This window comes from Alligator sinensis, unplaced genomic scaffold, assembly GCF_000455745.1.
Source record: "Alligator sinensis unplaced genomic scaffold, ASM45574v1 scaffold619_1, whole genome shotgun sequence".
NCBI lineage: Eukaryota > Metazoa > Chordata > Crocodylia > Alligatoridae > Alligator > Alligator sinensis.
The window spans coordinates 1101682-1112658 of NW_005842134.1; the positions used below are offsets into that span (position 1 = coordinate 1101682).

The 10977-nt window shown below is 50.8% G+C and overlaps 1 protein-coding gene across 1 annotated transcript; it reads left to right on the top strand.

Annotated features, from left to right (window-relative positions):
- The first annotated feature begins 1032 nt into the window (after positions 1-1032).
- Positions 1033-10162, top strand: BMP15 (bone morphogenetic protein 15). Its single transcript, XM_006025160.3, has 2 exons — positions 1033-4481; positions 7452-10162. The coding sequence occupies exons 1-2, from the start codon at positions 4154-4156 to the stop codon at positions 8300-8302; spliced, it is 1179 nt and encodes a 392-aa protein (XP_006025222.1). The 5' UTR covers positions 1033-4153; the 3' UTR covers positions 8303-10162.
- Positions 10163-10977: the final 815 nt, after the last annotated feature.

Consider the following 10977-nt stretch of genomic DNA (forward strand, 5'->3'; position numbering starts at 1 on the left):
CAGCAGGAAAATACCATGTGAGCATGCACACACGTGTGCCTACCCCTACACAGTACCTGCACACTCATCAAACAGGCACAACCTCAGGCCCTACACACATACACACCCCTGAACTCTAAACACACCACCCCTCACACAGTGCCTACACGCCCGCTGAGCACACACACACACATACACAGCTCAAGGGTCTATCCATACATCCATTAACCCTACCCATATGCATATCCCTGAATTCTAAACACCACTCCTCACACAGACCCCCAAACAGCACTGATACACTCATGGTACACACACCGCCTTTTAGACCGTATTTGCACCCAACCTCATATCTACAAACCCCTCACAGAGCCCCTGCACACACATATACTCATACCTTCCTTCAGTCAGCAACTGTTCTCCCACTGAAATGCAGCCTCTCCGCACAGCTCCTCATAACTCCTGTCTGTAGCATTTGAGTGCTGGCAGGTAAGAGCTGAGTGTGTGGGAAACCAAAGGCTGGACTTGCATGGAGTGCTGCAGATCCCAGGCAGCTATAGGGTGGCTCAGGTCCCAGGGTGTGGGGGCAGAGCTCAGGGTTGTGAGGCACTGATAATCTCTGTCCTCCTCAAGCTGCCCATTCTCAGGCAGAGCTCCTGTTAACTTTTGCTAAGCCATGATATCTCCCACCCTAACTGCCCAGAGGCATAGGCCCAGTCTGTCTGGTACCTGCAGCCCCTCCCCACACAGATACAGACACTGAACTCCCTTACAGCGATGCAGGTAATATATATATAATCTCTATATATAATATATATATATGCAGGTATATATATATTACCTGCATCGCTGTAAGGGAGTTCAGTATATATATATATATAGTTAACCTCCTAGTTGCTGCTTGAGTGGGACAATCTTGGCTTTATGCCCACTTTATGGAAATGGGAGATTCCTTCCTAGCTTCCTCCTGCGGCCATACAGCTGAGGGCAAGCAAAACTCAGGGGCATCCAGCTTGGGTCTGCATGTAGGATGCCTGCCAAATGATTTGGAAACATCTGAAGCCCTAGGTGGGGGTAGAGGATATTTGCTGGTAGTAGGGCTACTTATGGTTCTTGACTGACTTACAGGTTTGGAATTGATTTGGCTGATTTGGCTTGGAACACAAAAAAAATTCTTTTTTTTTTTTAAGTGTAGGACACTGCAGCTGACTATTCAGCACCCTCCACTTTTGGACCAGTTCAGCAGAGCCAGGCACATATCTACCCCAGAGAGACTCTGAGTGCAGCCCCGGCATCAGCTGGTGCCTTGCCACCGACTTCCCTGGGGCTGACCCACTCATGTTCATTGACATCAGACCAACTGGCAGGTGTAGTCCTAGCCACGTTTTGTGGGGAGTTAACCACTGGGATTAGGGATGCTGTGAGCTATTTATCACTTGGAGAATAAAAGGCCACTTCCAACAAGGACAGGAGTTCTGAGCTGGGCACAGGAGTTGTTGGTGGATTCTGGGGCTGGCGCTGCATGGGAGCTGTTGAGATAGATGGTCACAGTGACAGCTTCGGGCCTTAAAAGCTAGGCACAGCCTAATGCATGCAGTTCATTTCTGGGGTTCATCCCTGGACATCTGGGTTCAGTTCTCAGCAATGCTATTGACTTCATCTCTAGCCTCAGGTATGTCACTCAGTCCAGTGTTTTCATAAAGGTCAATGATATGGGGCATACGGTGGGAAAACACTTATCAGGTGGGAAAACACTTGGAGCTTCCAGCTCCTCTGAGAAGCACTTTTGGAATAATTTCCATCCTCTGTCACAGACTGAGGCAGTGAAATTGCACACCAGAACCCAGCCAAAGCCCAAGGGATTTGGGTGATATCTTTTCAGTCTTCTGGCTGTCCTGGTGACTTCTAAAAGAAAAGAGGACATCTCTTACTATTCCCTGCACACAAAGAGCCCAAGGCGCAGAGCAGGTGCAAAGCTGAAGGAAAGACTGACAGTGACCTCTTCTGGAGAAACACTGATGTGCACCCACATGGTCACAAAGATGAAAGTCTCCTACAGACAGGCCTTCCCTTCCCTGATCAGAGGGCCAGGCTTGAAGGGTAGTGCCCAAGGAGCTGTGCTTGGGCCAGACTGCAGGAAGCACAGCTCCGTTCCCACAGACCCAGTGAGCACAGTGCATGATGGCACCAGGAGACGCCTTCAGAGATTCTGGTTCTGCTGACATGCTCGGGGCCCAGGGACTGTCACCTAGAGCTATTCACCTTCAGGCTGCTGGCTGGCAATGAGGAGGAAGCTCTGCCTCAACCTGAAAGGGGTAGTTTGCACTGGCAGCTGCAGGGCCAGGATTGAGATGCCCTGGATGGGGGCATCTAATATATTTATCTGAGGGGAGCTGAGCAGGAAGAAGAGATTGGTGGGAGAGGAAGGGGGAGAAGCCCTTTCCACTGGTGTTGCCTTCCATGGCCCTTCGTCCATCTCCCAAAGTGTGAGGGCCATGGCAATATCCTCAGCTCCACAGCATGGGAAGGAGGCTTCGTTTAGGGCTCAGGTGGCCTGGGAGCAGTGGGCTAGTAATCTAGCCTTCAGTCATGCCTCCACTCCCCTGGGGGGAAGGGAACCAGAGACACACAGCTTGTCCAGGAGGGTCAGCAGTAGGGCTGGGAACTGAAAGTAGGAGACTGGGTTCCCAAGCTCTGGCTCTGATCACTGGACCCCGCTGCCCAGGAGGAGTCCCGTTAACCCTTTCTCCCAAAGCTCACTGCAGAGGAGGAGCTCCAACCATGGTGTGGGAAGCCCAAATGAGGCTGTGGCTGCTGGGCTGCAGGTGCCAGGTGGCTCAGGAGAAGTGGGTATCTGGGTGAAAACCTTTCTACCCCATCTCCTCGCAGCAGCCCAGTCTGGTCGGCTCTGGGACCTGAGTGAGGAGGCAGCATCCCATGTGACCTGCAGCAGGGTGGGGAAGTGGCTGACAGCTTCACCTGTTGGTTGGAGCAAAGAGATTGGGAACCAGGTGCACTGGGCTCTCTCTGTTGCCAGCTCTGAACATGCTTGGCTAAGTCACATCCCCTCTCACCTCAGTTTCCCTTCTAATAACATTCAGCTGCACTCAGCCTCCGCAACTCTCAAAGCAGCTCAGGATGGCCTCCCTTCTACCTCAGACACGAACAGTGAGGCAAGGTGGCAGGGAGTAAATGACTTTGCCTTGGTTGCATGGCAGTTCTGCTGCAGACCCTGGGAACTGCAGCCAGGTCTCCGGACACCAGGCTGCCAAGCACTGGGAAAGCCTTGGAGCAGTAGCATGTAGAGGAGCCCAAGGTGTTCCACAATCTCTCCTCAGCCCCATGATCCCCACCAGGCCAGCTGCACCCCACCCCTCATGCTCCCCACTCATTGAGGTGTGCTGTAGCAGCAGAGCACCAAGGAGCTCTGGATGGGCTGAGAGCCTATGCAGGTGCAGATGCAGGCATTTCTACCTCTCCTCCCAGACACACATGGTACAGCACTGTGGCTAACATCCAGGTGGGTCCTGATACATTAGCCACAGGTCATGGCAACCAGCAGAGAACACCCAGACTATCTGTCTGTCTGTCCTTCCCCCAGGCCCTCTACTTCAACTGGAGATGAGTGTGCACCACAAGCTCCTGTCCCTTTAAATGTTGATTGCCCCTGTGCCTTTAAAATGGGGCATGGGGCCCAAGACCTCTCACCCCACTGGACAAGGTCAGAGAGGAAGGGGTGGGGGCTGCAATTGCTGTTGCTCAAGGGATTTCCTTGGCATTTTAAAGTTGCTTCCCCTTGCTGAGAGCTTGTCTTGCTCTGCCCCCACCCCAGGCCAGTGGAGTTTTTATGCTGTAGTCAGAGGAGCACCTAGCACTAGGTTCCTAGGGGCTGAGTTTTAATCCTGAAGGGTTTCCTTTACTGCTAGTGAGGAGCAGAGAGCTACATTGCCTGATTCCTTTGACCAGCAAGTGGCTGCAGGGACCAGCATGAGAACAGCTGAGTGAAAGCAGAGGAAGGACCCTGGGAGTCAGCCAGTGCTAGGGAGAAAGCTTCTACCTTCCTGTGGAGGAGAAGGAAGATGTTTTAGCTGTTTGGGGGATCTCCTAACAACTGCCCCCAAAGCCTCCCTGCTGCCACAGTCCTAGCACCCCATCCTGCTCCCCAGCCCTGAGTGCAATGGGCGCTCTCTGCTCCCTCTGGGGTTTGTTGCTCTTTGCTGTGCTGTTTTCCTTGGATCTGAGCTGGGGTGAGGAGGAGAAGGAGCTGAGTGCCCTGGCTGGGACACCTCCCATGCCCCTCATCCAGGAGTTGATGGAGCAGGCTCCCACTGCCCGGCCCCAGGGTCGCCTGAAGAAAATGACTGGTGGGCAGCCATTGCGCTACATGCTCAACCTGTACCGGAGCTTTGCTGACCACAATGGGCGACCCCGCCAAGACTATCGACTGGACACCAATGCTGTGCGCCTGGTCAGGCCCTCGGGCAAGAGGAGGCAGTCTGGAGCAAGTGAGTTGCTGAGCAGTGGGGAAAGCAGGGAACAGAGCTTGGTGCCCCTGGGGGCCATATGGTGCTAGGAGTGGGAAAAGCTGGAGAAGGATGGGGCTGTGCTATGACCAAGGGGATAAGGGACCCCAGAATAAATGGGGGGGAGCATTGCTGAGTCAGACAGGGGGTGTCGGGCTGTTTCCCTTCTACTGTAACCCTGACTCTGCCTATAGGAGGTGGTAACCAGGAGGCATCGGCTTCTTGGTAGCTTCCTCTAGTACCTGCAAGCCTGTGCTGTAGGCACTTGCTCTTCTGATCTATGGGTGCTGTATGCATTGGAATAACTGCATGAGCTCTGCTACTGTGTTTTGCCAATGGCTTTTTATGCATGTAATGTAACCTAATATTGCTAAAGGCAAAAGCCTGTTGTTGTTCTGGGTCTTGCAATGCAAAACTGAAGCAAGAGGAGGTCTGGGGCTGGATGAATAAAGGGACCTCTTTGTCTCCTCTCACTCCAGAATGACTTGTCATGTTGCACTGGCCTGGAACATGAGTGCTGCTGCCCCTTCTAGGTATGGCAACACCTTGGCCTCTCACTAGTGTAGAGGCACTTGCCTATAGCTAATGGCACCAATGCCTGAAGCAGGCTGTGCTAGTGACGGGCTGGATTCAGGGAGCCCCACCTCTGTGCTTCTAGCTGGCTGCAGATTGTGCGCTAGCTATGGGAATTGTACCAAGCTGTGGGGAACAGGGGTGGATTCTGCTCCTTGCTCTGTCCCCTCTCTGCTGCCAAACCTCACTGCAGAGTGCATAGAGCTGCTGTCTGCTTCCAAGCCTTCCTGAGCTTTGGTCAGAGACCCATTCTGCTGAGGGACTTGCACCTCCAAACTGTGTTCCACTAAAATTGAAGACAAAAGAAAGCTGCCTTCTGAGTACTTGTGTTCCAGTATGTTGGAGCACTCGGCCTCTGGAGAGGCAGCCCTTCTGTAGCCCTGTAGAAACATAACCAGACCCTCCTGGCCTTGACCTCCCCTGACACTCAATGAAGGCTCTGTCTGTAGGAGGTCTTGCTGTGAGGAGCAGCTGCTTTAACCCTTGGCAGGCAGTCCAGTCTAAGCCAACCATGTGGTTGGGAAGGGTATTGTAATAGGGCTGTAAAAGCCATCCCTCTTACTGAGGACTCCTGTTCACAAAGGGTGGGCTTTAAGTCCAAGGTGAAGGCAGTAATGGCCTAGTGGCCAGCTAGGTTGAGTTGCAGCTCTTGCTGAGTAGTGATGTGGATACCCAGCTCTGTGGAGAATCAAGGCCTCAGTACAAGTCCTGCCCAGTTGGAGTAGCTATGGACTCTGATGTTAGATGTGCTTGCTTTTAAATTTGTCTAGATGCCTGGTCGGGGGTTCTCTCCATATCCGTTACTGGGGATGACTATATGGAGTCCAGTTCTGTGCTGTATGAAGACCTGGCTGGCACCAGCCTCAGTAGCGGAGCAAACTCCTGAGCAATGGACTTGCTGACTTGCAAAACACCATTCAGTTATTTAGGGACAGACGCAACATGGGCAGTGACAGCACTTCCCATTAGCAGCCAGTGACTCTCAGTGGATAGCCATAAGGAAACTATAGGGGGGATGGCTTCTGTTTACAAGGCCTGAGCACTGTGTAATTGCAGCTCTTGGCTGCAGCTGTAAAAGACTACAGCTCTCACTTGTGCAGGCAGCTCAAGCCATTTGGCAAACATCTTGCAGTTCCCTTCACAAAAGTGCCAGATAGCAGCAGCACCAATCTTTCCCAGGCCCTTAATAAAAGGATGGGATTGACAGGTTGCACCCCTCTTGTAGAGGACACCTGGAGTACCTTACAGGTGTCTCAAATGCTGTTATCATGGAGGTGTCAATGGCCTGTTCTCGGAGATAGAAATGAAACCCAAGGGTGAAATGGCCAAGGTTGCATAGTCTGTCCCTGGCAAATTGGTGGATGGAATCATGGACACCGGAGGTCACTGTACTCTAACCTTTAGACACTCATACAAGCCTTTTGCATGTGGATATCAGTCATTGACAAGTGAGGCAAGCCTTGGCATGGTGCCCTGTGGTGGGGAGGAACTGCCACAAGGAATGATGAATCGCCCTCATCTTAAGGGGAAAACTGATGTCCTCTGATGCCTAGGATCTTCCCCAGCTTTGTCACTGATTTGTATGGTGCTGATGGGGAAATTCCCTCTTCCTTTGTCTCTGCTCCTTCAGTCAGCCCTGTACAGGACCCTCTGGTACTCTAGTCTGCTTGTCTGGGGCTTTCCATCTAAACTTGGGGCCTCTCTTGAACCTCCTATCCATTTGGAAATCATCAAAATCTTTAGGGATGGGGAGTCAAGGGTAGAATGGCTTGTTTCATGCTCTCTTACTCTTTCTGAAGTATAAACAGGCTGGAATTCAGGAAGATTGTCAGCTCCTTCTTTCTGGGGGGTTCTTTGGGGGCCCTCTGCAAGTATTTTGGAAACTGGATAAAGATCAAGTTTTTCATTCTTTCGAGTATTTGAATCACAGGGACTAACCAAAACAAGTTCTGACAATGCGTGTGAGACTCCTCCAATGAGGAAATTGCTTCCCTCTGGTTCTATCCCCTGGTGTGAACCTGTTTTGTCTGTAAATCTTTCTTTAAAAATAAAGCTGGAGTGGTAACTGAATTGAAATGGGGGAAGAAGAGTTTTCTGTAGATCCTTTCTTCCTCTATCATGGAGAAGGAGAAGCAATGTGGACTCATCTTAAGAGGGGCCTTGGACAATGGATAAATAGTGGAGGGTGCAAGAAAAGCCTGGGGAGGTGCTGGGTTATCTCGGGGGGGAGGGGGGGGTGGTGAGGCTTGATGAGTAAGCTCAGGAAACTACCAGACGGGAGCATCTGAATGTCTCGTAAGAAAACTTTAAAGCTAAGGTGGTTTTGGTTTCCCCAAAAATAAGGCAAAAAACTAACTCCATCTCCTCTTCCTTCTGCAGGCCCCTGGCGCGCACAGACCCTTGACTACCACCTGAAAGTCCATCCTGAGGTGGAGCACCTGGTGAAAGTTGCTGTAGTTTATTCACAGACTCTGTCGACAGCTCATGCTCAGGTTCTGTGCACAGTTGAGCTGTCTGGAAAAAATGGCGATCCAAAGCTCCCTCTCAACCCTGTCTTGCCTCAGAGACGCGTGAGGAACAACACCATCCTCCCTAAGAAGAACGGCTGGGTAGAAATGGACATCACCTCTCACCTTCAGCCATGGGCCTGGGACACCAAGAAGAGCCAGTTACTCAGCGTCAGTCACATGTGCACCAGGCTGGGATTGGAAGGAGGCTGGGATGGGACTGTTTCCCTGAATGACCCCTTCCTTTTGCTCTACTTGAATGACACCCGGAAAGGCCTCCAGGCGAAACTAGGGAAAGCTTCCTCGGAAGAGACTCCATCTGGGACTGTGCGGACTCGCAAGGTGCGCCAGGCAGGCAACATTGTCCTGGATCTGCCCAGCTACCTCCAGAAGAACAGTAATGAGAAAGATGAGTGTTCTCTGCACTCCTTCCGGGTCAGTTTTGCTCAGCTGGGCTGGGACCACTGGATTATCGCCCCCCACAGCTACAACCCCAAGTACTGCAAAGGCAACTGCCCCCGAATCCTACGCTATGGCTACAACTCGCCAAATCATGCCATTGTACAGAACTTCATTAATGAGCTGGTGGACCAGAGTGTGCCCCGGCCTTCCTGTGTGCCCTATAAATACAGCCCCATCAGCGTCCTGATGATTGAGCAGAACGGCAGCATCCTCTACAAAGAGTATGAAGACATGATAGCAGAGTCCTGTACCTGCAGATAGTTAGTGGTTCAGCTATTGAGGGCTCTATGTCTACTGACAGTAACATATTACCTGAAGCTTTGATCCTCTTTTGGGGGAGGGGGCCCAACCAGACCTGGTGCCTCCAACTTCACCCTCTCTTGTGAGCCAATTGCCCAGCTTTCTGAGCATGTTTATTCTGCATGCCTCTAAACAGGCTATCTTCTTTGTGTTTTTTTTTTTTTTTTTTTTTTTTTCTGACAGCCACATCAAATGGGATCCAAGTTTTGGGTTGGGTTTGGTTTGTGGTTTTTTTTTGTTTTTTTTTTTTAAGGAAGTTGGTCCATCTTCTCTTTCTTGATCCTTTTCCCCTCCATCTTCCATTGCACAACGGACACTGAGTGGAGATATTTTACAAGTGGATTTTTATGCAAATAGCAGGTTTTTAAAGAAAAGAGCATGCTGAGCCCTGAGCTGAGGGACTGTGACAACTTTTTTTTCTTTTTTTGTTTTTTTGGGGTACTCTCCTCCCTGCTGGCAATGTGGGGAGCTTTACGGGAACTGACTGGAAGCACAAGTTCCAAGTGGCTCTGCTTTTTGGAGGGGAGATGGACTGGCATGTGGAGAGGATGCTGTTTGTCAGCTGGGCTTCTGTCTGATGCTCTTTACACTTCCATTTCTTAAGTAGGATGGGTCTGTCTGCTACAGGAAAAGCTGGGTTCTTTGTGACTGCCAGATACGAAAGGGTGCTCCTTAATTCCTACCCAGGGAAATCTAACTAATAGCAACGTACTACTCTTTCTTTTGTTTGGAATTATCTAGAATGGTGATGGGTGAAATGCCAGGAGCCCAGGCCTCTACCACAGGAGATCTTGGAAAGAAGAGGCAAGCTCCTTCTGCAGGAAAATGGCACCCAAATGAGCAGGGAGTCATGCAAACTGGCTCTAGTGCTCTGAGGTTCCCTCATGTGTACCTTTCCCCAGCAATTGCGCGTTCTGCTTGGGCCTTTTGGTATATGAAGGGCTTGCCTATGACTTGAGTTTCAGCAGGTACTGTCCTGTGTTGCTGTCTGTATTTTCTAGTTCATACTCTGTTCTTCCCCTAGCTCTGGCATGATCTGCCAACCCCAATAGATCACATGTACTTCTGAACTGTCCAAATAAATAACCATGTAGTCTGCATCAGTGACTTGTTGGGCTGTGTGAGCAAGGGGCTGGCAGAAGAGATGTGGAGGTGGGATGGGAGCTCAGGATCAGGAAGGTTCCCATTTCAAAGCCCTGTGATCTCTGGGCTGGAGTTCTTAAGTCTGTCTAGGAAACAAAGAACACCTTGCAGGGGGTGCTCTGAACTTCTTCTTTCTTTAAGCTGGAGTCTGTTCTGGGCTTGCCCAATAGAGTCAAGACAAGAACTCCAAGTGCTAGGGACTGGCTGTGAAGGGGCCTCCAAACTCAGGCTGATGTCAGTCTGCTGGGATAGTTGGGGAATGACCCATCCCGAACGGCGTATGGGTTGTTCTTTGGGTACACCATGAAAACAGTCACTCCCAAAACCTGCTTGGGTGATATTTTTAGTCTTTTTCAACCTAGATTTCCCCCCCCGCCCCCCTGCCCCTGGGCTTGTTGCACTTTAGTAGCAGGACCTGGGGACATGCTCTGTGAGAGCCCTCCTCTGTCTTCTGCTGCACCAACTTACCTGCTTCCTGCTACACTGAACTTGTGTTTGCTTCTCTGCCTAAAGTGGTGATTTCTCTTTTTTCTTTTTTTTTTTCTTTCCCTTGCTCAGCCTGTATTGTTGTGTGCTGTAACTACATGAATTGGTTACAACCTGAATATTTTCTATTTATTATATTCTGTATTTAAGTGTATTGTGTAAATAAACTGGTTTGTTTTGCTAAAGAAAACTGCAGCCCATCTGTTTTGTTTTGTTTTTTTTTATCTCATCCAAGTCCCTTGAGACCACTGCATGAAGTAGACTCCTGCGTGGGAGAGGCCTCTCTAGCCAAGGAAGGAAGAGGGGAGATCAAGCTTGGCTTGGAAGGAGCCTGCTCAAAAAACCTTTGTCTCCCTATGTGGTGGCCCAGGCAGTCATTCAGTTCTCAGTCATCCTGTGCCATAGGACAAGTTTACAAGCAGTAGGATGCTAGTAGACTAGCTTTTCTAGTCTTGTCTTCCTCCTGGAGGCAACTGGTGCACATACTGGTCTGCACCGTCCAAGAGGTCGGGCAGTGCTGAAACATGGGGAGCCTGGCTCTCGCATGATGGATGACAAGGGCAGGCCATCCTTTTGCAAGATGAACCAGTGAGCTCCTCTATGTGGGTCTGAGGGACTGAGCTATGCTGGCTCCATGTTCCTTTTCCTTATACCTGTAACCACTATGAAAATGGAGATACTCTAGAGAGGGTCTGAAAGACCTTCTTGCAGGTATAGTGATGGTGGGGCTGCAGCTGCTAGGCAGTGAAAGGATTCCACCCCTCCCCCACTCCGGTTCACTCCTGCCTTCAAGCAGTGCAGGGCAGCTGAAAGGAGGCCTTGGTTTCTGACCCATTTGGTCTCTGAACAACATTAACAAGCCTGTCTGGTGAGGGAGAGAGGAAACAGGCTGCTGGACTAGATGCAATAATCTGTCCAAGCCAGTGGCCCCTGGCAAGCCAGGGATGGGAAGCTGGAAGGGGAGTAGAGTTCAGGAAGCTGCAGTTGCAGGACAGCTGGCTTGCATT

Excerpts from the sequence above, each read along its gene's own strand:
- BMP15 (XM_006025160.3), top strand. The coding sequence starts at position 4,154 with ATGGGCGCTCTCTGCTCCCTCTGGGGTTTGTTGCTCTTTGCTGTGCTG. Across the intron at positions 4,482-7,451 it reads GAGGAGGCAGTCTGGAGCAA|GCCCCTGGCGCGCACAGACC; the intron begins GTGAGTTGCTGA and ends TTCCTTCTGCAG.